Below are 25269 nucleotides of genomic sequence, written 5' to 3' on the forward strand. Positions count from 1 at the left end.
GTAAGGCTGGGTTTACTCAGATGTTGCAGCTCTTTCCCAGTCCTATTTTGCGAGCCTTTTAGCCTAAACGGACTATTCCTAAAGTTGTGCAGTAATGTACCAAACAGTGTTTTTTTGCTATTCATAAGGTTTTCCCTGGCCAATTCTTTCAGAAGTGGACGGCCTCTTCCTTCTTCCTAGTCTGTCTCAGTCTATAAACTTCTGAAAGAATTGGCCAGGGAAAACCTTATGAATAGCAAAGAAACACTGTTTGGAGGTCTCCAACAGCAGGACAAACTTGTCTGTTGGTTTGTCCTACTGTGGTGACATGTAGACGTGAGTTTTGAGGATGAGCCCCTGGTGTTTAAAACCCAGCGAAATGCACCTGGTGCATAGGTAACAGCCCAGTTTATAGACTGAGACAGACTAGGAAGAAGAGAGGGCCCTTGGTCACTATTTTAGGTCTTTGGTGTCTCAGGTTGCCCTTCATAGCCGTTTCTTCTGCACCGGTGTGGTTGGGCCAGTTGCAAAACCCAGCACTCTTTGATTTACAAGTACAAATTACAACTCTCTGAGACCAGAACATCATAGTTGGGCTGATGCCAGAGGATTTGACAGACCCAAATGTAACTGTTAATTCGGTCCTTACTTTTTGGTGACAGGTCATCTTTGGAAAGTCCAATGGGCCTGAATTTTTGCAGGAAGTGTACACAGCCATCACGTACCATAATAAGTAAGTACATTTTAGAGCTCTAAATGTGTGCCAAGGTTATTTCATTATCTCCTGCCTTTTCTGAATTCTCTGGGCAGTTGCTCCCAACAGATATTATCATTTCAGGGCTAAGGGAGAGAGGAAATCTGTGCTAGTTCCATGATTCTGTATTGCAGATGCACAATGTAACTGAGATTTAGAGGAGAACAAATCTTTAAGAACCTAATATTATTTTGACTTTTCTAGAACCTTCTGGGAGCTCTGGTGGCATAGTGCCTAAGGCATTTGACTGCTAACCAGAAGACTGGCAGTTCAAACCCACCAGCCACTCCTCAGAAGGAAGGTTGGGCAATCTACTTCCATAGTGATACCACCTCAGAAACCCAAGGAGGTGTCGCTGTGACTTTGATCCAAGTCGATGGCAGTGAGTTAGGTTAGTTAGAACCTTCTAGTATGATGCAGAGAAGTTAAAGGTGTTCAATAAGTAAATAACATTCCTCCCTCACTTTGAGATACTGGAGGGGGCCAGGAACAGAACCTAGCTCTCCTCGCACTGTCTCTTCATCTTCTAGATGAGTTTGGGTTTCATCCTGGCCTGATAACCTTGGCCCATCTAAGTTTTTCTCTCAACCTACTTTCCAGGCTTAGGATTAGGGCTAAATGAGGAATGTACATCCAACCCTGAGTAGAGTCTCTGGTACTTAGTAATTCAGTACAGGCAGACCTCAGAGATATTGAGGGTTTGGTTCCAGACCACTGAAATAAAGTGAATATTGCAATAAAGCCAGTCACCTGTGTTTTTTTGACTTCCTAGCTCTGGTGGCATAGTGCCTAAGGCATTTGACTGCTAACCAGAAGGCTGGTGGTTCAAATCCACCAGTCACAACTTGGACGGAGGGTTGGGCAATCTACTACCGTAGAGATACCACCTCTGAAACCCAAAGAGGGGTCGCTATGAGTCAAATCAACTCGATGGCAGTGAGTTTGGTTTTAGTGCATATAAAAGTTCTGTTGATGCTTTACTATAGTCTATTGAGTGTGCATAGCATAAGGAAAAAGTTTGAAGTACTGTGAGAATGACCAGAATATAACAGAGACACAAAATGAGCAAAGACTGTTGGGAAAATGGCACAAACCTTCAGTTTGTAAAAAACACAGTATCTGCAGAGCACAATAAAGTAAAGAACAATAAAGTGAGGTGCATTTGTAAATTCACATGCTTTTCCTCCCTGCATCACTCATTAATTTTTTTCAAAATCCTTTCACAGCAGCACTAATATTGTGTAATCCCTCTCATGTGAGATATCTAGAATAGGCACATCCTGAGAGACAAAGTTTCCTAGTGGCCACCAGGATGAGAGAGGGGGAATGTGCAGGTATTGCTTAAAGGGTACAGAGTTTTTGTCACCAGGTGCCGTGGAGTTGACTCCGACTCTTGGTGACCCTGTGTGTCAGAGTAGGATTGTCTCCGTCAGGTTTTCAGTGGCTGATTCTTTGGAAATAGACTGCCTGGGCTTTCTTCTGGAGTACCTCTATGTAGACTTGAACCCCCAACCTTTTGGTGATCAGCCGAGCGCATCAACCATGTGCACCGCCCAGGGACTCCTGAGCTTCTGTGAAAGGTGACAAAATAACCAGGAGACAGAGCACGGTGATGGTTGCACAACATGTGAATGTTACTGAATTGTGCACATAAAAATGGCTGAAATAGCAAATGTTTTGGTATCTATATTTCATCACATGAAAAATTTAAAAAGAGGAAGTGGGAAAAGAGCTGTTACATCGTGGGGACTGCAATCAAGGTCATGAAACAAAATGTGTATGAATTGTAAAAGGGAAAGCAATTTGCTCTGTAAACGTTCACCCAAATCACAATGTAAAGTTAAAAAAATAAAATAAAAATTTTAAAATACAAAAACAAGGAAATTGTTTGATGAATGTGCACATGCTCAGGGTAGAGACGGAGAGGAGGTTACGGCAGGAGTCTGGACCTCAGTCCATTTTCAAATGAAGTTGTTGGGTTTTCCACAATGTCCGGGCTGTTTTTCTGTTCAAGACTTGCCTTGCATTCTCTGTAAGTGGAGCATATCCAGTACTGTAAGCTTGCCCTCAAGGGCTTCCAGCCTAGGAGCCGAATGATGGAAAACGAATAGCCAAAACATCAGGCAGGCGAACCCTGAGCGCAGAGGGTGCTGGTGTCACAGGTTGCAGCCAGGGAAGTCCTTGTTCCACTGAAAGTGATTGCGTCCAATGTGCTTTTGAAACAGGTCTCCTGACTTTTATGAAGAAGTGAAAATTAAGCTTCCGGCGAAGCTCACAGCACATCACCATCTCCTCTTCACCTTCTACCACATCAGCTGTCAGCAGAAGCAGGGCACTTCGGTGGAAAGCCTTCTGGGCTATTCTGTGAGTTTTCCTTGACCACCCACCCTGTGGTTGTTGGCACTCCAGCCCCCTGCAGAGTTAAACAACCACATTCTCTCCCCTTGCTTTCTTCCTATCAGAAGTAGTCTGTGCTAAATCACATTATCACAAAGAGCAGGTAAGGCTTGACTTGGCAAATGAATGGCATCAGGAATGGCAAGCTAGTATATGATGGCTGTTGAAAGAATACTCATTTACAGCAAAAGTGCACAAGGTCCATCCTTTCCAAGTTGAATATGCATACTTTATCTATCAACCCAACTTTCGTCCCCAATGGGGAAAACAAAAGTTATTTCTTTCAAAATATAGGAAAGGAAGAATAAATGTTACTGGTGTTCAGACACACACAAACATTGACCCTCATGAAAAATGTGCTGCTTTCGCTCTGCAAGCTCCCACTCAGGAGTGTGGGGGAAATTAGAATGCAGAGAACCTGACGGGAATGTCGGCCCCAAAGAGTCCTGGTCAATAGCTACTCACCGTTTACTTGCAGTTGATCACTGTGAGCTAGTTGCTGGAGGTGTATGCTGTCATAACGCTGCTTTCTTCTTTGCATCTTCTCTTAGTGGCTGCCGATTCTCTTAAATGAGCGTCTTCAGACGGGATCCTACTGTCTCCCAGTTGCCTTGGAGAAGCTACCTCCCAATTACTCCATGCATTCTGCCGAGGTAACCAGCAAGCTAGCCATCCACTGTTCCCTGAACAGCCACAGTCTTGACCACCTTACCAGACTGTGCATCCTTACCTTAAGCATGACACAGGAGGTTCATCTTGTTTTTGCAGTAGCTATCTCTCAGCTCTGGTGGAGCAGTGGTTAAAGCATTCATCTGCTAACCAAAAGGTCAGCAGTTCAAACCCACCAGGCACTCTGCAGGAGAAAGTTGAGGCAGTCTGCTTCTGTAAAGATTTCCATCTTGGAAACCTTAGGGAGCAGTTCTACTCTGTCATCTAGGGGCGCTGTGAGTTGAAATTGTTGGCGGTGGGTTTGGTTTGGGCTTTCCTTCTGTAAAGACTGACAGCCTTTTAACTGCTATGGGGCAGTTCTACTCTGTTCTTTCAGGTTGCTGTGATTTGGGATCCACTTGAGGGTAGTGGGTTTTTGGGTATCAGGCAGCAAACAGTGTTTTCTGAAAACACAGTGGACTGATAAAAATCAAACCAAACCCGTTGCTGTTGAGTTGCTTCCAGTTCACAGGGACCCCAAGTGTTACAGAGTATAATTGCTCCAGAAGGTTTCCAGTGACTGATTTTTCAGAAACGGATTGCCAGGCCTGTCTGCTGATTGTTGCTGTGTGGGTTCCAACCACCAACCTTTAGGTTACTAGTCAAGTGCAAACCATTTGCACCACACAGGACATGCTCATTGGTCTGATAAACCAAAAAAACAAACTCACTTCCATCAAGTTGACTCCAACTCATAGCGACCCCCAGTGGGTTTCTGAGGCTGTAAATCTTTATGGAAGTAGATTGCCCTATCTTCCTTCTGTGGAGCAGCTGGTGGGCTTGAACCACTGACCTGCTGCTTAGCAGCCATATCCACTATGCCACCAGAGCTCCTTTGTTGGTGTAATGTTGTTGTTGTTGTTGTTATTTGCCATCGAGTCGGCCCTGACTCATAGCGACCCCTCCTTGGGTTTCCGAGGCAGTAATATAATAGGACAGGAGAAATACCTGGTTGTGATGCCCCATTCATTTGTTGTTAGTTGCCGTTGAGTGGGCTCTGACTCATGGTGACAACAGAATGAAACGTTTCCTGGTCCCGAGCCGTCTTCATGATCGTTGGTGTGCTCAGTTCCATTGTTGCAGCCACTGTGTATTTTGAGTGCCTTCCACCTGGATCTCATTTTCCAGTATTACATCAGACAATGTTCTGTTGTGATCCATGGGTTTTCATTGGCTGATTTTTGGAAACAGATTGCCAGCCCTTTCTTCCTAGTCTGTAATAGTCTGGAAGCTCTGCTGAAACCTGTTCAGAATCATAGTAACACAAGACTCCATGGATAGACAAGTGGTAGCTGCAATGAGATGCACTGGCTGTGAATTCAACCCACATGGAAGATAGGAATTCTATAACTGACCCACCAATGCCCTCATTCTCATTTCCTAGAACACTCAGTTACTTTCTTAATGCCACTCAGTAACTGTGTGACCATGACTGAGTTTCTTTTTTTTTTTTTTTTTAATAAATTTTTATTGTGATTTGGTGAAAGTTTACAGAGCAAATTCATTTTCCATACAGCAGTTCACATACACTGTCTTATGACATTGACTGCAATTTCTCACAATGCAACAGCTCTCTTCCCACTTCCTCCCCATAGTTAACTCTTCCCTGTGTCCTTCCCTCCCATGTACTCCTGCCCCCTGAGCTGTATCTCTGTGCATACACAGCCCTTCTATTCTCTCATAATTGCACCACCTGAGCTCTTATTCTCACCTGTTCCTTTTCACTTTTTCTAATGTGGCCACTAGAAAATTTTAGCTTGCATAAATGGCTCACATTATATATCTAGTGTATGACACCACATTAGATCATGAAAACTCAGGTGTCCCCAGGAGCCAGGCAAGTAACCTGAGTGCAGTCCTGATGGACTTTTTTCCCACTGGAGACAATCTGCTCCTTCAGAGGCCACAGCTGCTTCTCCACTCTGCAGATTGGTGCCAGGCTGGGATGCCATTTTTTATATGAAACTTCCTGCCTTGTAAATATTGGGAACAAATTCAAAAAAGTTTCCAACACTCTATGGGATGGATCCAGCCAGTGGCCCCCAGGTTGTCACTTTCTTTGCCTGAGGTGGTTCTCAGGGTCCCTGCTGCATGCACACACTGACTCTTAGAGGTACAGTCTGGTTGTCTTGGTTAAAAGGAAAATGGACACAAAACCCCCACTCATGTGGTATGGCCTCATCAGCTAAGGCCCCGCTCACTCAGCACTGCATGTGGCTCTGGAGGAAGACAGTTCTGATGGGAATTGAAAGCAATAAATGGTCTCTACGTGGGCAGTGGTGGGTCAGTGGTAGAATGCTTGCCTTCCATGCAGGGGGCCTGGTCATTCAGTTCACTTCATGTGCAGTCACCACCTATTATTGGAGGCTTGGGTGTTGCCAGGAGGCTGAAGAGGTTTCTACGGAGCTTCCAGAGTAAGATGGACTAGGAAGAAAGGCCTGGTGATCTACTTCCAAAAATTAGCCAATAAAAACCCTGTGGTTAGCAATGGTTAAATCTGCAGCCAATCATGGGGATAGTGCAGAACCAGGCAGTATTTCATCTTCTTGTCCATGGGATCATCATGCACTGGAACATTTTAATTGACTTGCCAAAGTAAAAAGAACTAGTTCAGTGCAGAATTGAACTTGAACCCAGAGCTCCTGACTCCAAGGTCTGTGTTTTAGGTGGGAGCTGAGGGCTTGTGTTTCTAATGCATTCCTGGGTGGTATGAACAATGAGCATGCTCAGCTGCTGACCCAGAGGTCAGAGGTTCAAGGCCACCCACAGGCACCTCAAAAGAAAAGCCCTGGAGATCTGCTTCTGAAAGATCAGCTGATGAAAACCCTGTGGAGCATAGTCCTGTCCGACCCACATGGGGTCCTTAGGAGTCAAAGCTGACTGATTGGTTTATATCTGTGTAGCCTGGACATTTACAGCCACATGGCTTCACTCTGCTTATTAGTAGTCGGAAAAGGAGATTGAATGACTAATCTTTTTCTTGTTGTTTGTTTTTCTTTAACACAGAAAGTGCCTTTACAGAATCCTCCCATTAAGTGGGCTGAAGGACATAAGGGAGTGTTTAATATTGAAGTACAAGCTGTTTCCTCTGTGCATACTCAGGTAATGAAGTTCAGGGTTAACTTCTAATCAGGCCCAGAAAGCTGGTAATGAAGATGGGGGAGGCAGCAGGGTGAACTTCCACGGACAGGCTAAGAAAGGCTGATGAAAATCCTTGTACATGGATTTAGAAAAACAAAAAGAACCTTTAGTTCTTAGTGGGGACTTACAAGCTTGGTCAGCTTTCATTTGTTGCTTAAATAGAAAGACCTGACAAAGATGTCGAGCCCCTGAGTGAACAGAGACAGTGGTTACACTGTGGGTTGAGGTATTTTGTGGGAAGATGACATCTAAAAAATTTGCTGCTGCTGCTGCCTCCTTGTCCTTTATAATTGTGCCATTTACCAGCCTTTTTCCTTTATTTTAGTTCCACATTCCCTCCTTTTCCTGCCACTGAGTTTTGCATCTGCTTAGACTTTCCCCTTTATTTTATTTTTTTACTGTGGTAAAAATGTGTATACCTCAACATTTTTTACATGTACAATTCAGTGATAATAATTACATTCATCCACCATGTTGTGTGACTGTCACCCCAGTTCATTTCCAGATTTTTCCATTACCCTCCACCGAAGCTCAGCGCCCCCTGGGCAGTGAGCCCCCTTTGCCCCTCCTTCCCACCCCTAGTAACCACTAATAAACATTTGTCATTATGCATTTGCCACGTTCTAGATATTTCATAGAGATGGAATCACAATATTTTATCTTTTTGTGATTGATTATTTCACTCAGCATCATGTTGTCGAGACTCATCCATGCTGTAGCATGCATCAGAACTTCAGTTCTCTTTATGGCTGAGTAATATTCCCTTCTACGTTGTGTTTATCCGTTCCTCTGTTGATGGACACTTCTGTTGTCACCACCTTTTGGCTGTTGTGCATAGTCCTGCAATGAACATTGATGTACAAGTGTCAGTTTCCATCCCTGCATTCAAGTCTTTGGTTATCTCCTTAAGGCTGGGATTGCTAGGTCATATGGCAGTTTTTTGTATGCTTGCTTTTAAATATTAACTGTATTTTTGGTGAAACTGTATAAACCCATGCATGCAGCCAGTCATCACTTTCTACACATACAGTTCAGTGACATCCTATGGCAGTTCTTGACCCCCTTCTGGACAGTGTGTTTATCTGCTGTTCTGGCCTCTGCTTGAAGATCAGGTCAGAGCCGAATGCTTCTGTCTTCAGTCCACAGTTGTGGAGAGGTCATAGTCTGTGCACAACATGGGTCATGACCTGGGTCTTGTCTTAGAACTTCTGGGCAGAAGTGCTGGTTAAGAAGTTCTGCCTCTAAAGAGCTGTGTGAGTCTGCTTGTGAATCACTGGGGTACATAGATGGGACGGGACCCACGTCTGCCTCTGCCTCCCTAGGACAACCACCTGGAGAAGTTCTTCACCCTCTGCCACTCCCTGGAGAGCCAGGTGACCTTCCCGCTCCGCGTGCTGGACCAGAAGATCAGTGAGGGTGCGCTGGAGCACGAGCTGAAGCTCAGCATCATCTGCCTCAATTCCTCCCGCCTGGAGCCTCTGGTGCTCTTCCTGCACCTGGTGCTCGACAAGCTCTTCCAGCTGTCTGTGCAGTCCATGGTCATCGCCGGCCAGACAGGTGGGCACCACAGCCCGGGCTTTGGCTGGAGGGAAGCCTTGCTTTGTCTCCTAAGCAGGATTTCCCAGCAACCCAGGGAGCCAGGACAATGCTGTCATCCTTTCCACTAGTGAAGTGGGTTCCAGGGGCACCAGGGCCAGCTCTGTTGTTTTATGACTCCCTGGGTATTAAAAAATAATGAATGAACAAAGGAATGAATGAGTGAACAAAGAACCAAGCATTAAAGTAGAGTTCTTAAGATTATAATGGAGTCCCTCGGTGGTGCAAATGATTCATGCGCTCAGCTGCTGACCACAAGGTTAGAGGTTCAAGTTTATCCAGGGACACCTTGGAAGAAAGGCCTGGCCATCTACTTGTGAAAGATGAGTCACTGAAAACCATGTGGAAAGCTGTTCTACTCTGACATGGGGTCACCAGGAGTCAGAGTCAACCCAACAGCAGCTGGTGGTAAGATGACAGTATTTTTTAAAATAAACTTTATTGAATGATTAGAGGCAGTCTTTCAAATTCCATTCCTGGTAACTTATAGATTTATTTTACCTCTAAAAGATTGTTGTTTTCTTGAGCAACAAAGAATTAGAACATTTTTAAAGGGTGCGACAAACCATGTTCAATGGAGAGAAAACAGCTCTCTTAATTGAAGTTCAGTGTGATTCTCCCACTTTTTTTTCACTGAGATGTAATTCATGTGCCATAAAATTCAGTATTTTAATGTGTACAGTTAAGTGGGTTCTAGTAAACTCACAAGATTGTACAACCATCACAATATAAAATATTGTATTTCCTTGTTGGTCAAGAAAATCAAAATATCTTAGAAGGAAAATAAATACATAAGTTGCTAAGAATGAAATTTGAATGACTGTCTCTAATCATTCAATAAAGTTTATTTTAAAAATACTATAATTTTAAGAACTCTATTTTAATGGTTCATTAAAATTTTAAATATCTAGGGAATTCCAAAAAAATGGAGCTAATTCCAGAACATTTTCATTTCTACAAAGAAGAAAGCCCATTCCCATTAGCAGTCACTGTCTATTAATCCCTACTCAGCCCTGGCAGACACTAATCTACTTTTTGTCTTATAGTATAATCACCAGGCCTTTCTTGCAAGACATACTGGGTGGACTCCAACCTCCAACCTTTTGGTTAGCAGCCAAGCATGTTAACTGTACCATCTAAGGTCTCCATGGATATGAGGGTGTGTGTGTGTGTGTGGGGGGGGCTCCAAGGCTGATTGTGTGATGTGAGTACATGTGGGGACTCTGAGGTTGTCCATGTGCTGTAAGCGTGTGATATGAGTGCATGTGGTAGCCCTGAGGTTGACCATGTGGTGTGAGTGCATGTGAGTGTGTGTGGTTACGTGATATGAGTATAGGAGTGGGGCTCTGAGGCTGACCATGTCATGGAGTACACATGGGGCACTATGAGGCTGGTTGTATGGTATGAGTGTATGGGGGGGTGCTCTGATGTTTGGCTACATGGTGTGAGTGCATGTGGGGGCTCTGAGGCTGACCACGTGGTGTGAGTACACATGGGGGCTCTGAGGCTGACTGCATATGAGGCACTCTGACACTGAGGCTGGTTGTATGGTGTGAGTATGTGGGGGTACTCTGAGGGTTGATTGCACAGTGTGAGTGCATGTGGGGTCTCTGAGGCTGACCATGTGGTATGAGTGTATGTTGGGGAAGTCTGATGCTGACTGTGTGGTGTGAGTGCATGTGGGGTCTCTGAGGCTGACTGCATGATGGAGTACATGTGGACAGCTCTGATTCTGAGGCTGGTTTGTGGTGTGAGTGTGCAGGGGGTGCTCTGTCATGGGCATGATGTGAGTATGTGTGGGGGATCTGAGGTTGACTGTGTAGCATGTATGGTGTGAATGCGTGTGGGGGCTCTGAGGCTGACCATGTGGGCTCAGACACATGTGGGAGTTTCAGCCCTGGAGAGGAGTATTACTTCTTCTGCCAGTGGGCATTGCATCCTGGGATGCATCTTTGTGATGCCAGAGGTAAGATGTCCTATGTTGTAGGCTGGAGTCCCTGGTGAGTGCAAGTAGTTAACATGTTTGGCTGCTAACAGAAAGGTTGGAGGTTCAAGTCCACTCAGAGGCACTCAAGAAGAAAGCCTGGCAATCTACGTTAAAAACATCAGTCACTGAAACCCCATGGAACATGGTTTTACTCTCACACCCAAGGGGTAGCCATGCATCATAATCAACTTGACGGCCATTGTTTTGTTTTTGTTTTTTGATGGGGCCACCATTTTTCTCTTGGTTCCTCAGCCAACTTCTCCCAGTTTGCCTTTGAGTCTGTGGTGGCCATCGCCAACAGTCTCCACAACAGTAAGGACCTGAGCAAGGACCAGCATGGGCGGAACTGCCTGCTCGCTTCCTATGTGCACTATGTCTTCCGCCTGCCGGAGCTGCACAGGGACTTGCCCAAGTCAGGTAGAGTTGCTGGGGGAGAGAGTCTGGAGGGAAGGGTGCTCCACTCCCCACCTTTGCATACACTTCAAAATAAAACAAAAATCCCTCAAGTTAAATTTCATTTTTCAGAATAACACAAAACTTACACAGATGCCGAAAGTAAAAGCTGCTTTCTAGATTGTATTCTCTCTCACTTTCTTCTTCCCCTGTTTTCATGCTTTAAGCATTTACTTTTCCCACTTGAGAGTCCTTTACTGGTCTTTGCCCAGTTGTTAGTTTATGGTTCATTTGAGGATCCCTATTATAAAAGAAGGAGCTCTCGTGGTACAGTGGTTAAGGCATTTGGCTGCTGACCAAAAGGTTGGCAGTTTGAACCCACTAGCCACTCCATGGAAGAAAGATGAGGCAGTCTGCTTCTGTAAAGATTTACAGCCTTGGAAACCCTATAACAAAATCAAAAACCGAACTCACTGCCGTCAAGTGAGATCTAACTCACAGCGACCCCTCCTTGGGTTTCTGAGGCATTCTGTTGTATAGGATCACTGTGCGTTGAAATCAACTTGATGGCAGTTTTTAGATTGTGAAAGATATTGCATTGAGCAAATTTTCTGCAGAAGACTTCTTTAAATTATTAAAATGCAAGGGTGTCACTCTGAAGACTGAAGGTATGCCTGACCCAAGCCATGGTATTTTTTGTTGCCTCATATGCATGCAAAAGCTGGACAATGAATATGGAAGACTAAAGAAGAATTGATGCCTTTGAATTATGGCATTGGCAAAGAATATTGAATATTCCATGGATTGCCAGGAGAATGAACACATCTGTCTTAGAAGATGCCCAGCCAGATGGTGAGACTTTGCCTTATGTACTTTGGACTGTTATAAGGAGGGACCAGTCCCTGGAGAAGGACATTATGCTTGGTAAAGTAGAGGGTCAATGAAAAAAAGGAAGACTGCCAAAAGGGCAGGGAGGCCACATCTTCTGACCTCCTCTAACCCCACAAGAGGAAGACAGATTCACCATCAGTAGCCCAAGGCCTATTCCTGCAAGGCCAGACATGCTGCCTACCTCCAGCCCTTTCACCAACCCTGACACCAACTGTTCCTCCCACAGCACTCACCACCTTTCTGCCGGGTTTGGTAATTCACTGCAGCGGCCACACAGAACTCAAAGATTATGGGGTTTATTAGGGAAGCACAATTCAAGTTCAGGAAAAACACTCAGTCTCTCTCATCCCGCCATCTCTCTCAGCCATTTGCCCAGCAATACGTGTCTCTCGGTGTCTCTTTCTCAGCAGCACATGTTTCTCAGGAGCACGTTTCTCTCGGCAGTATGTCTTTCTCAGCCAGCAATCAGAGAGACTTCTGCTTCTAGGAGGCCTCCTTTTGAGCCTGGCAGAGTAGCCAAACTAACCAATCATAACATCAGAATGGTGTTTAGAATTCTAAACACCTGAGAGACAGCAAACTTCCCAGAACATTGCTTTGTGCCACTCTCAACAGAAATACCCCAGGTGGATAACTTTAATGATCAGGAGCCACTTAACTGCTCAGGGCAAATTCCACTGCAGAGTTTACAAAGACTTATGGCTAGAAAAGCCATACCAGGTAATTTACTACACTGTAGGCCACCCCATGGCTTTTCTAGCCATTATCCTTTTTATGCATCAAAAATTAACATCCCCTTCACCATCAGTTTAAGAATAACCACACCCGTGAAAGTGTGTAAGCCAGCCACTTCATGCCTTTATCTCCCCCCATTTTAGACAGCCAATTTCTAATTTGCCCATCCCTATCAAACCAGTATTGTGAGAAGGCAAGCATGGTCCTTTCTCTCCGGAGAATCTTCTGTTCTGCTTGGAAACTTCAGGCATCTGGATCCATAAACAAGCAAAGTCTGGCCCAGTGCAAGACATCATATTGCAACAACTTAACACCAGCTCAGTGTCAAACACCTTCCTCTTTGTTTGATCGGGTTCTGGTCAGCTCAGCCCTAGCCATCCCAGCTAGGTCATGGGTACCAGCTGCCAAGTTTGGGAGTCACAATCTCCCTTCACTTTAGACCAGCCAGAACCTTTTCTCACACCCTCAGACCTCAGGGACTATTTCAATGCGCAGGCTCACAATTCCTTGCATTTCAGAACAGCCAGCCCTTCCTCTCATCCCTAGCCTCCATGGCCTAGGTCAGAGTACCAAATTCAGCTCCTTTGTTCTTTGCTGCACTTCCCCCATTTCCACTCAGGTGGACCCAGGTGGTCACAAGCGAGCAACATACAAGCCTACTGCTCACTGGCTCCCTTTAACTTTCAGTCCTGGAAGGGGTTTCTCTCATTGACCATGACTTTCCTGCCTTGATGCACCCAAAGCCTAAATGCTTGCTCAAAATTCAAAGAGCCAAACAGTCTTTTTTTTTTTTTTTTTTTTCTTTTCAGGTCTTTTCTTCAAATGCAAATCTTCCATTCCCTCAGTAGTACTGGGTGGGGCTCAGGTTTTCTATCTAAGATCCTAGTATTCTTTACAAACAGGGCTTAAAACAAAAGCCTGTGTTTCTTCCAGGCAAATTCTATTTCCCCTTTTAAACATATCCAATCAAGTATCAGCTGAAGGTGGACTTACACTCTATTATCCACACCTCATAATCATATCTAATGTACGAATAGGTAAGAGACATTCAATACCCTAGTACATTCAGGTAAACACATAATCCAAAACTTACAATCCTTTTTAAGACATTTCAGGCTTGTTTCTTTACCTTGATTACTGTCCATGCATATGGCCTTGGACATTTGGCTGGGTATAACCAAAAGCCCTAGCCTCTGGATCAATTATCTCCTTTAAGAGGTAACACCAAACAAAGTAGCCATCTAAGAACTCAAAGTTCACTTCCCAGGCCCCGTCCTTCTTTCTTTTACAAAGTCTCATGCTTCTATGAGTCTGGAGCCACTGCAACGAATCCCACCACTGCTTCTGACACCAACTGCCAAAAGGGCAGGGCATCACATCTTCTGACCTCCTCTAACCCCACAAGAGGAAGACAGACTCACCATCAGTAGTCCAAGGCCTGTTCCTGCAAGGCCAGACATGCAGCCTACCTCCAGCCCTTTCACCAACCCTGACACCAACTGTTCCTCCCACAGCGCTCACCACCTTTCTGCCGGGTTTGGTAATTCACTGCAGTGGCCACACAGAACACACAGATTATGAGGTTTATTAGGGAAGCACCAGGTTACGATTCAAGTTCAGGAAAAACACTCAGTCTCTCTCAGCCTGCCATCTCTCTCAGCCACTCTCCCAGCAATGCGTGTCTCTCGGTGTCTCTCTCAGCAATGCATGTTTCTCGGTCTCTTTCTTAGCGGCACATGTTTCTCAGGAGTGTGTTTCTCTCAGCAGCATGTCTTTCTCAGCCAGCAGTCAGAGAGACTTCTGCTTCTAGGAGGCCTCCTTTTGAGCCTGGCAGAGTAGCCAAACTAACCAATATTAGAATATTAGAATTCTAAACACCTGAGAGAGAGTGAACTTCCCAGAACATTGCTTTGTGCCACTCTCAACAGAAATACTCCAGGTGAATAACTTTAATGATCAGTAGCTACTCAATTACTCAGGGCAAATTCCACTGCAGAGTTTACAAAGACTTGTGGCTAGAAAAGCCATACCAGTTAGTTTACTACACCACAAAGACCCTTGACTAGATGAATTAACACAGTGTCTGCAACAGTGGGCTGAAACATAGCAATGATTGTGAGGATGGCACGGGACTGGGCAGTGTTTCTGTTGCACATAGGATTGCTATGAATCGGAACTGATTCAATGGCACCTAACAACAACATTATAAAAATGGAGATGTATCAACTGAAACCAAGAATTCTAGGATAATAATGATAAGGAAAATAATAGCACTAATAGCTACACTTTTCATTGTGAAAAAACAATCCCTTTGTCCTTTCCCCTTAGGAGCTCTGGTGGCTTAGTGCTTAAGGCACTTGACTGCTAACCAGAAGGCTGTTGGTTCAAACCCATCAGCCACTCCTCGGAAGGAAGGTTGGGCAATCTACTTCATACTGATACTGCCTCAGAAATCCAAGAAAGGGTGGCTATGAGTCGGGTCCAACTCCACGGCAGTGAGTAGTGTCATTTCCCTTAAGCTAAACTTTGAAATAGTTAATAACCCGTTTCCCCTCTCTTCTTTACTATTTATATAAGTCACCATCAACTAAAACTTCTAGTCAGAATGACACAAAAAGTAACATCACTGAGTTCACAGAATTCTAGCCTAAAGAACTTGGCATTTTTATTAGTCTGTGCTTCTTCATTTCAAGTAAATCTGTAATTTCCATTGGGCTTTTTTAAGTACTGGTAATGTCTTACAGATTTCTATAACTGCTCTCGAAGACATGTCAATACTCAAAAGTAAAAATATTACTATATGATCTCTGGTGGTGTAGTGCCTAAGGCACTTGACTGCTAACCAGAAAGTTGGCAATTCAAACCCACCAGTCACTCCTCGGAAGGAAGGTTGGGCAGTCTATTTCCATAGAGATACCACCTTGGAAACCCAAGGAGGGGTCACTATGTGTCAGAGATGACTCGACAGCACGTAACAACAACAACAACAATATGTTTATCCTCATACATTTCAGATGATTCTTTGGGTTTTCAAATCTCAGAAAACCTTACTGTGTGAATTATAAAGTTGCCATCATTTAAAGATTAATAAATAAAAAATACCCACATTTCTAGCTTCTCTTGAAAAACTGGAAGCCTTGGCATACCTGGGGTCATAAGCGTGCTATGCTAATTTTTTTTCCTGTTTACAACAGTGTGTAAAGTGTGCTTATGAAAATACTTCCATGGGTATAGTTGGAAAAAAAAAATAGAATGAGCATATTACTTATGTAAAAATATAGCTTCTGCCTTTGGATGAAAGGACTGTGGTGGCACAGTGCCTAAGGCATTTGACTGCTAACCAGAAGGCTGGCGGTTCAAACCTGTGGAAGGAAGACAGGGAGATCTACTTCTGTAAAGATTTACTGCCTTGGAAACCCAATGGGGGTGACTATGAGTTGGAATCAACTCAATGGCAGTGGGTTTTTTGGTGCCTTTGGATGCGGAATGTGTTTCCAGTTCACCACAGTCCTCACCACTCCCTAATGCCTCACATCAGAAACATCACCTCCCTGACTCCCCTAGGCATTTGATAATAAGACCTTCAGGGCCTGTCTAGGCCATCATCTACCCAGTCCCTTTCCAAGTAAGTGACTCTGGTCCCTGTCTATTGCCATGTTTTGCCTGGTTAGGTGCAGGTGGCTCCACTCCTGTCCCTGATCCTCGCTACCACACATATGGACGCACTGCTGCTGCTGCTGTGAGCTCAAAGCTGCTACAGGCCCGGGTGATGAGTAGCAGCAACCCAGACCTCGCGGGGACACACACTGCAGCAGACGAGGAAGTAAAGAGCATCATGTCAGCAAAGGTAGGGAGATGTCAAACCCTGAAAAGGCACAGAAAATGTTTTATGTTTAATTAAAACTTGGAGAAACAACACAAAATCAAGCTCTAGTGAAGGTTTCCCAGAGGAAAGCTGCTTTCTGCTTGTTTAAGGAAAGCTGCTTTCTGCTTATTGAAGGACTGCCTGCCACCTTGGTAAAAGCCTCCCATGCCCAGCTTCAGAAGCATTAAAATTCTTTTCTTTTGAATGGAAACTGCAGAGGCAAGAATGGCATTTGAGGATATTCTCAGATCTAGTTAACTGGTGGGAACCTTGGTGGCACAGTGGTTCAGTGCTCGGCTGCTAACCGAAAGGTCAGCAGTTTGAACCCACAAGTGGCTTTGCAGGAGAAAAGACCTGGCCATCTGCTCTTGTAAAGATGACAGCCTGGGAATCACTATGGGGTAGTTCTAGTCTGTCCTACAGGGTTGCTATGAGTCAGAATCGACTTGATGGCCATGAGTAGCTGGTTTAGCTACACTGTGTTGATGAATATCATAAATTTTATTTTCAAGGAAAAAAAATTGTTTCACTTCTTTTGATGTTTACAAAGGTTTTTTTTTTCTTTTTTGATACATGTTTTATACATTCATTAACATCCATAGATTGGTGATCCCATATAATAATCCCAAGGAGAAAAGCCAATTTTTTTTTTTTTTTTGATTTGGGTGAAGATTTACAGAGCAAATTCACTTTCCATACAGCAGTTCACATATACATTGTTGCATGTCATTGACCACAGTTTACCACAATGCAATAGCTCCCCTCCCACTTCCTCCCCATAGTTACCTCTTCCCAGTGTCCATCCCTCCATACTCTCCTGCCACCTGAGCTGTCTGTCTCCCTGTGTATAAGCAGCCTTTACTCCTCCCATGATTGTTCTCTCCAGGGCGTGTGTCTACTTGAGGTAAATGTTTAATTCACATGCCTGTACCTTGTTTGGAAAAGCCAAATTTTATAAACAAATTTAAAACTGAGATTCTGAGAGAGTTGGTGACTTGCTGTATATGTATTTTTCCTTCTGTGAATTCTTTGTTTTTCTCTTGAAAAACTTTTTATTTTAGAACCATTTTAGATTTACAGAATTACTACAAAGATAGAACAGAGAATCCTATACACCTCATATCCAGTTATTAACATCCTACGTTAGAATGCTACGTTGGTTACTTAATGAGCAATCCAAAAACGTTACTACCAGTATTCATACCGTCCTCAGCTTTCCTCAGCTTCCCCCTCATGGCCTGTCTCTGTCCCAGACCTCATCCAGGATCCCAGGTTCCATTTAATCGTTTTATCTCCTTGGTCTTGAGTGTGGGTGACAGTTTCTCGGACTTTCCTTGATTTTCATGACTTCAGCAGTTTTGAGGAGTACTGGTCAGGTATTTTGTAGATTGTCCCTCAGCTAGAATTAAAAAAAAAAATACTGTGATATAATTAACATACCCTAAAATTCACCCTTTTACAGGGTGCAGTTCAGTGATCCCCATTAGACTCCCAAAGCTACTTTTCTTAGTTTTCCTCCTCGTTGACTTTGGTCTCTGGGTATCCCAGCTTTCAGAGAAATGTCATTTCCCCTGATTAAGATAAATCAGGATTTCTGGCTTTCAAAGGCCCTCCTTCTTGGGTCAGTGGGCATGAGGAAGGGTATCGCTAGACCATGGTTCAGCTCTTGGCTCCAACACCATGTCCCCCTGCCATGTGACCAGAGGCCTCATTTTCCTTACCTTTGCTGAGGTTCTGAGCCCTGGCTGGACTGAAGAGTCATCTGTGGATATTTTTTACATTATTGGATCTTTTAAATTGACAGCTTTAAATAAAATTGCAAATATTCTACTGTTGTTGATTTTCAACTGTTAAGTCAGTGACACACTACAGTTGCCTTGTTCAGGAGAGAGATTTGCTAAATTTCAGAAAGTTTTTGAGCCACTTATTGGGCACAAACACTACTAAAAATTGAACCATCAAAATTTACAGTTAAAAAAATTATATTGAAAACAAAGGTAATCATTCATAACATCTGCAGCTCTAAATGGTTCAAAAAAATACAATGTGTATGTGCATTTGAAACAAAAAACTGGAACAAACTTACTGCAGTCAGATTGATTCTGACTCATGGTGACCCCATATGTTACAGAGTAGAATTGCTCCATAGGGTTTTCTTGGCTGTAATCTTTGCAAGCAGATCACCAGGCCTCTCTTCCACAGAGCTGTTGGGTGGGTTTGAACTGCCAACATTTAGGTTAGTTGTTGTTGTTGTTATGTGCCGTCGAGTGAGAACTGACTCATAGCAACCCCTCCTTGGGTTTCCAAGGCAGTGTCACTACAGAAGTAGATTGCCCCATCTTCCTTCTGAGGAGTGTCTGGTGAGTTTGAACCTCCAGCCTTCTGGTTAGCAGTCAAGTGCCTTTTAGGCACTATGCTACCACTAGTGCAGTTTTCCTGGGAGTTTGAAATTTTTTGAAATAAAAAGTTGGTTTTAAAACACAGTAATCATTGAAAAAAAAAAACAAAATAAGGTAATTTAAGTGCATTCTGGGATCCTGGATTAGATCCTGAAACTTTCTTGGGAAAGCTGGTGAGATCTGAATCAAGTCTGGGGTTTAGTTCATTGCAATGGACCAGTTTAGACAAACGCACCACAGTTATGTAAGATACTGACATTAGGGGAAACTGTGTGAAGGGTATTCAAGAATTTCTGTGCTGCCTTTGCTGTTTTTCCATGAATCTAAATTTATCCCAAATGAAACGTATATTTTAAAAAGATAACAAATACTTGAACCTCAACCTTCCCTAATTATTTTCTACATATTACAGACCTCTACCTTTTGGAGGCAGTTTCTGTCTACTGTACCCATATGGTGGAAATACTAACTAATGTTGTGCTGCTGCTGTGTGTTTCTTCCCAACTCTGCATGCCTTGATGCCATGTTGGTAGCTTGGAATTGGCCCTGATGGAACTATTTACAGCACAAAAACTGGCAAACACTACAAATTCATCTCCCACCCCAGTTATTAAATATCTGCCAGCACATAATTGATTCCACCTTGTATTTAAGGCTCCTTTATGCAATACCAATCACCAATTCCAGCCAATGGCAACCTTGACCTTATGATTTCCTTCAATAAAAACAAGAATATTAAATTCCTGTGTGGACTGAGTTAACAGCTTTCTAGTTATTTTGTAGCAGGGGATGGAAATTTTGTCCAACCAAAAGAATAGAGGATGACCCTTACTTTCTGAGCTATTTTCTGTATTATTTTATAATTTATGCAATACAGTGTTTAGGAGTCTGAGTATAGATCATATTTTACAAGAGGAGTTGTTTTCACAGTTTTTTTTTCCTCTTCTCTTCAATAGTCACAGAATCTGAAAAACTAGTTTTTAACTCTATTTTTGCTACATACTAAACTGTCAATGGTGATTATCACAGGAGGGAGTGAATTAGTTACAACTTTATCTTCTTTGATTTTTATGTCTATTGATAACAACTGTTTTATCTTTGTGTCCAGATAAAATGAGAAATACATCACGAATTAATTCTGAGATTATGATGCCCAGACCATTGGGGTGCCAAGTGGGTTGAGTTGTTTCTGTATTTCAGATTGCCGATCGGAACTGCAACCGGATGTCATACTACAGTCCTGGCAATAATGATGTTCCAAATTCAGCCTCAGCCCCAAGACCAGCCAGCAAAAAGGTACCGTGCTAGGCAGTGTGAGAATAGTCACAGGACAAGAGAGAAAGGATCTGAAAATGATTGAAAATAGACAGCATCCGAGTACTCATCTGCCTTGCTCTCCACCCTCTTCACACATGCATGCACGTATACACACCCACACATGCACACACACATGTGCGTGCAGACACACTTTTGCAACCCTCTCCCTTTCCCCATTTTTTGACCATCTACTGGGGGCAGTGCCTAAGGCATTTGACTGCTAACCAGAAAGCTTGTGGCTCAAACCCACCAGCCACTCCTTGGAAGGAAGACTGGGCAATCTATTTCCGTAGAGATACTGTCTCAGAAACCCAAGGAGGGGTCACTATGAGTTGGATCCAACTCCATGGCAGTGAGTTTTTTTTTTTTTTAAATTGAGGGCAGTGGTGGTTCAGTGGTAGAGTTCTCCAGTTCTGTGCAGAGACCTGAGTTCTGTTCCCAGCCAGAGTACTTCATGCACAGCCACCACCCATCGCATCAGTGGAGGCTTGTGTGATGCTATGATGCTGAACAGGTTTCAGCAAAGCTTCTAGCCTAAGACAGACTAGGAAGAAAGGCCTGGCAATCTACTTCTGAAAATCAGCCAATGAAAACCTTGTGGATCACTATGGTCTGATCTGAAGCTGATCATGGGCATGGCACAGGACCAGGCAGCATTTTATCCCTTTCTGCGTGGGGGCACCTTAAGGAGGGAACAATTCAAAGGCAGCTAACGTCTGCCAGTTAACTCAGTGGTTCTCCAGCTCCACTATGCATCAGGATCACCTGGACACTTGTTAGAATCAAGTGCTGCGCCGCCCCCCCACACACACACCAGGTTTCTGATTCAGGAGATCTGTGTTTCTCTCAAGTTCCCAGCTGGTGCTTTGGTCCAAAAGGCACACTAGGAGAACCACTGTGTTAGCATCTTTAGCAGAATGTGAGCTAGGGGTCGTCCTTGAGCAAAGTGAATGGCAATAATTAGCAATCATTTATTTCAGTGCTACCGAACATAATACAAAATGCTTCTTTATCATTCTCTACAGGCAGCCTTACCTTTGAGTTCAGAATCTTTTAAGCTGTTACACTGCTTAACAGACCCCTTAAAATGTCCCTGTCATAGTCACAGCCTGTGTGGTCCAAACCTACTTGGGTTCAAGTGGACCCCAACTCCTGGTGACCCCATGTGTGTCAGAGTAGAATTGTGTTCCAAGGCAGTGTCACAGTACCCAGTAAGCAAGGTAAGCATGGGCTTAATTGTGTTTACTTACCAATCTGTAGTGAACAATTTCACTTTTTCACCACGTCAAAGATTCTGCTTCTAGGTGTGGCTAGCATCTCTCTCCCCCAACCCCATAGCGCCTTCCTACAGAATCAAAGCCTCTTTTCAAATTTATAGTCCCTGACAGAACTGAGTACCCAGTAAGCAAGGTAAGCACAGGCTTACCTTTTTTTTTTTTCAACTACATTGTGTGAAGCCCATGTGAAATTGTTCACTACAGATTAATAAGTAAGCATAAGTAAGCACAAGTAAGCCCATGCTCACCTTGCTTATTGGGTAATCCACCCCTGCTCCATGGGGTTTTTAGTGATTTTTCAGTAGATTCCAGGCATTCATTCTGGGTATACTTGAGCTTCTAACGTTTCAGTTAGCAGCTGAGTGTGCTGTTTGTACCACTCAGTAACTCCTGTGTGGTCTAAAGGGATGCGAAACAAGAGCTGTCTGTCTCAAGTTTTCTTGCCTGCCAGACACCCAAAAGGCCTGATTGTAGTAGCCTATTAAGACCAGACTTTGTTTGTCTTTCAAGACTCCTACTATGTCCTTAAGGAGCTTTAGTGGTACAGTGGTTAAAGCATTTGGCTGCCAACCAAAAGGTCAATCATTTGAACCCACCAGCTGCCACAGGAGAAAGATGAGGTAGTCTGCTTCTGTAAAGATTTGCAGTCTTGGAAACCCTATGGGGGCAGTTCTACTCTGTACTATTGTTTGAATTGATTTGATGCCAGTGGGTTTTATTATCTCTGTAAGGAGGTCTAGGAGCTCTGGTGGCATAGTGCCTAAGGCATTTGATTGCTAACCAGAAGGCTGGCGGTTCAAACCCACCAGCCACTCCTTGGAAGGAAGATCAGGCAATCTACTAATGTAGTGATACAGCCTCAGAAACCGAAGGAGGGGTTGCTATGAGTTGGATCAGACTGGAAGGCAGTGATTTTGTTTTTATTTTTTTGGGTAAGGAGCTCTGGTGGTGCAGTGGTTAAGGCTATTGGCTACTAACCAAAAGGTGGGTGGTTCAAACCCACTAGCTGCTCAGCAGGGGAAAGATGAAGCAGTCTGCTTCCATAGAGATTTACAGATTTATAAACCCTATTGTGTCCTATAGAGTCACTATGAGTCAGAATCAGCTTGACAGCAATGGGTTTATTTTGGTTATTATGTCACTGGGGGGCATAAATGGTTATTGCTTGACTACTAACTGAAAGGTTGGTGGTTCAAAACCACCCAGAGATGCTTCAGAAGACAGGTCTGGTCGTCTGCTTCTGCATGGTTACGGCCATGAAAACCCAATGAAGCACAGTTCTACTGGAACACTACTGAGTTGGAATCAACTCAGAGACAACTGGTGATTAAAATGCAAATATGCTAATTGGGAAAATGACAGCAAGCCATTTGCAGCCACTCTCGCCAGGCAAGGAGGGACTGAGCCTCAGGAGAACTCACTTCCTAGTGAATGAGGGAGAGCTATAGTGAAGGAGGCCCTTGTCAGGGCCTGGAACTGCAGACTGTAAGGGTTCAGGTACCCTGGGCATCTGCGGAGTGGCCCCAGGAATTCACTGGAAAAGCAGAAGTAAAAGGAGATGTGCTAAGTGCTAAAAACAGATTTCTCACTAACTCTGAAACTTAGCAGCAGGTTGTCACACCCCTTTGCAGTGATTGGTTCCAAGTGCCATTTTCTTCCTTAAAAATCTTTATTTGTCCTCAGCCTGACTTCCTTAAAACATAGCCTCATTTCTTCCAGACATATTCACATTTGGCTTTGTAATTGCCTTATTCTGACCTGAAATGACCAGCAAAGAGCCACTGTACTTCAGAAGGAAGTTTAGCCAGTGCTTTTCCTTAATAGCTCAGCAAACAGTTTTGTTGCATGGCTGTTCTGTATAAAACCTCAGGAGCAGGCTGTTCTTGTAACAGTGTTGCCCTGGAGCAGCAAAAATTCCTTTAAGATGAGTTGATCCTCATCTACTCTTGTCATAAGACTCAGCAGACAGACTGACCTATTTTCTAGAGATTATCTTGGAAGCTGGCGTGCCTGCAGTGCCTGCAGTGGGAAGATCCAGGTATAGCAGAGGTGCGTCCTGGGAACAGATGACCCGGGAGCTGAAATCTCAGCCCCACACCTCCCTGCATGGGAGAGCCTTTCCTAAGGCTCAGGACAATAACCACATCTGTAATTGTGAATCAAGATGGAAAGGTCAGATAGCCTGACAGAAGGACAAGAGACCTGCTGGGAAGCTGAAACACTGAAATATGTTCCAGCTAACACCACTAACTACAGGGGTCTGAAGAGTTAGGCCCCCAGACAACTGCATGTACATTTTTCATCTGTCTCCTTTTAGTTTAGCACAATAGCTCTCAAGGAGCTCTGGTGGTGCAGGGGTTTAGAGCTCAGCTGCTAACCAAAAGGTCACCTCTCTGTAGGAGAAAGGTGAGGTAGTCTGTTTCCATAAAGATTTACAGCCTTGGAAACGCTATGAAGCCATTCTACTTTGCTCTATAGCTTGCTATGAGTTGGAACTGATTTGACAGCAATGGTTTTTTTTTTTTTGAAGTAGCTCTCACATTTTAAAGCACATAAGCACATGTTGTCGTTAGGTGCTGTCAAGTTGTCTTTCAACTCATAGTGACCCCATATGATAGAATAGAAAGGCCCCATAGGGTTTCCTAGGCTGTAATCTTTATGAGAACAGATTGCTAGATCTCTCTCCCATGGAGCTACTGGGTGGGTTCAAACCACTAGCCTTTCAATTAGCAGCCAAGCACTTAACCATTGTGCCACCAGGGCTCCTTTTTAAGGTACAAAGGGTTAGCACCACCACTTATCTGCCAGTTTGTTGTACTGTGGTGGCTTGTGTTTTGCTGTGATGCTGGAGGCTATGCCATCAGTAATTCAGATTCCAGCGGGGTCACCTATGGTGGACAGCTTTTAGCAGAGTTTCCAGACTAAGAAGGAGTGGGAAGAAGGACAGGGCCATCCTCTTCTGAAAAAATTAACCCCTGAAAATCTTATACAGCAGTGAAACACTGTCTGATGTATTACTGGAAATCTGTATGAATAGCCGTGAAACCTTGTCTAATATAGTATGGGAAGATGAGCCCCTCATCTTGGAAGGCATTCAAAATAAGACTGGGAAAGAGCTGCCTCCTCAAAGTAGAGTCAATCTTAATAGCATAGATGGAGCAAGTTTTGGGAACTTCATTTATTGGCGGGGGATGACTCAAAATGGGGAGAAGCAGCTGCAAACATTCATTGTTGTTGTTGTTGTTATGTGCCATTGAGTCAGACCTGACTCATAGCAACCCCTCCTTGGGTTTCTGAGGCGGTATCACTATGGAAGTAGATTGCCCAACCTTTCTTCCAAGGAGTGGCTGGTGGGTTTGAACCACCAGCCTTTTGGTTAGCAGTCAAGTACCTTAGGCACTATGCTACCAGAGCTCACATTCATTAATAATTGGAGCATGAAATGTACAAAGTATAAATCCAGAAAAATTGGAACTTGTCTAAAATGAAATGGAATGCATAAATATTGATATTATAGGCACTAGTGAGCTGAAATGAACTAGTATTGACCAATTTGAATCAGACAATCATATGGACTACTATGCTGGAAATGACAAATTGAAAATGAATTATTCATTGTCATAAAGAACATTTCAAGATCTATCCTGAAGTATAGTGCTGTCATGATAAGATAATATCCACACACCTGCAAAGAAGACCAGTTAATATTATTTTTCAAATTTATGCAACAACCTACTAATGAAAACTATGAAGAAATTGAAGTTTTTTTTTTTACCAACTTCTGCAGTCTGAAATTGACCAAACATGTCATCAATATATATTGATTATTA

The 25269-nt window shown here is 43.7% G+C and overlaps 1 protein-coding gene across 1 annotated transcript in view; it reads left to right on the plus strand.

Annotated features, from left to right (window-relative positions):
• Positions 1 to 25269, plus strand: part of LOC103210666 (dedicator of cytokinesis protein 8) — a 249080-nt gene that overhangs the window by 94234 nt on the left and 129577 nt on the right. Inside the window, exons 15-22 of the mRNA XM_007956577.1 lie at positions 642 to 712; positions 2959 to 3097; positions 3682 to 3783; positions 6845 to 6940; positions 8302 to 8536; positions 10815 to 10979; positions 16259 to 16428; positions 20046 to 20141. Of these exons, the coding sequence (XP_007954768.1) occupies positions 642 to 712; positions 2959 to 3097; positions 3682 to 3783; positions 6845 to 6940; positions 8302 to 8536; positions 10815 to 10979; positions 16259 to 16428; positions 20046 to 20141 (1074 nt within the window). The remainder of the gene's footprint in view (positions 1 to 641; positions 713 to 2958; positions 3098 to 3681; positions 3784 to 6844; positions 6941 to 8301; positions 8537 to 10814; positions 10980 to 16258; positions 16429 to 20045; positions 20142 to 25269) is intronic.

This window comes from Orycteropus afer, unplaced genomic scaffold (genome assembly GCF_000298275.1).
Source record: "Orycteropus afer afer isolate SDZICR_OR568_19922 unplaced genomic scaffold, OryAfe1.0 scaffold00637, whole genome shotgun sequence".
In the NCBI taxonomy this organism is placed as follows: domain Eukaryota; kingdom Metazoa; phylum Chordata; class Mammalia; order Tubulidentata; family Orycteropodidae; genus Orycteropus; species Orycteropus afer.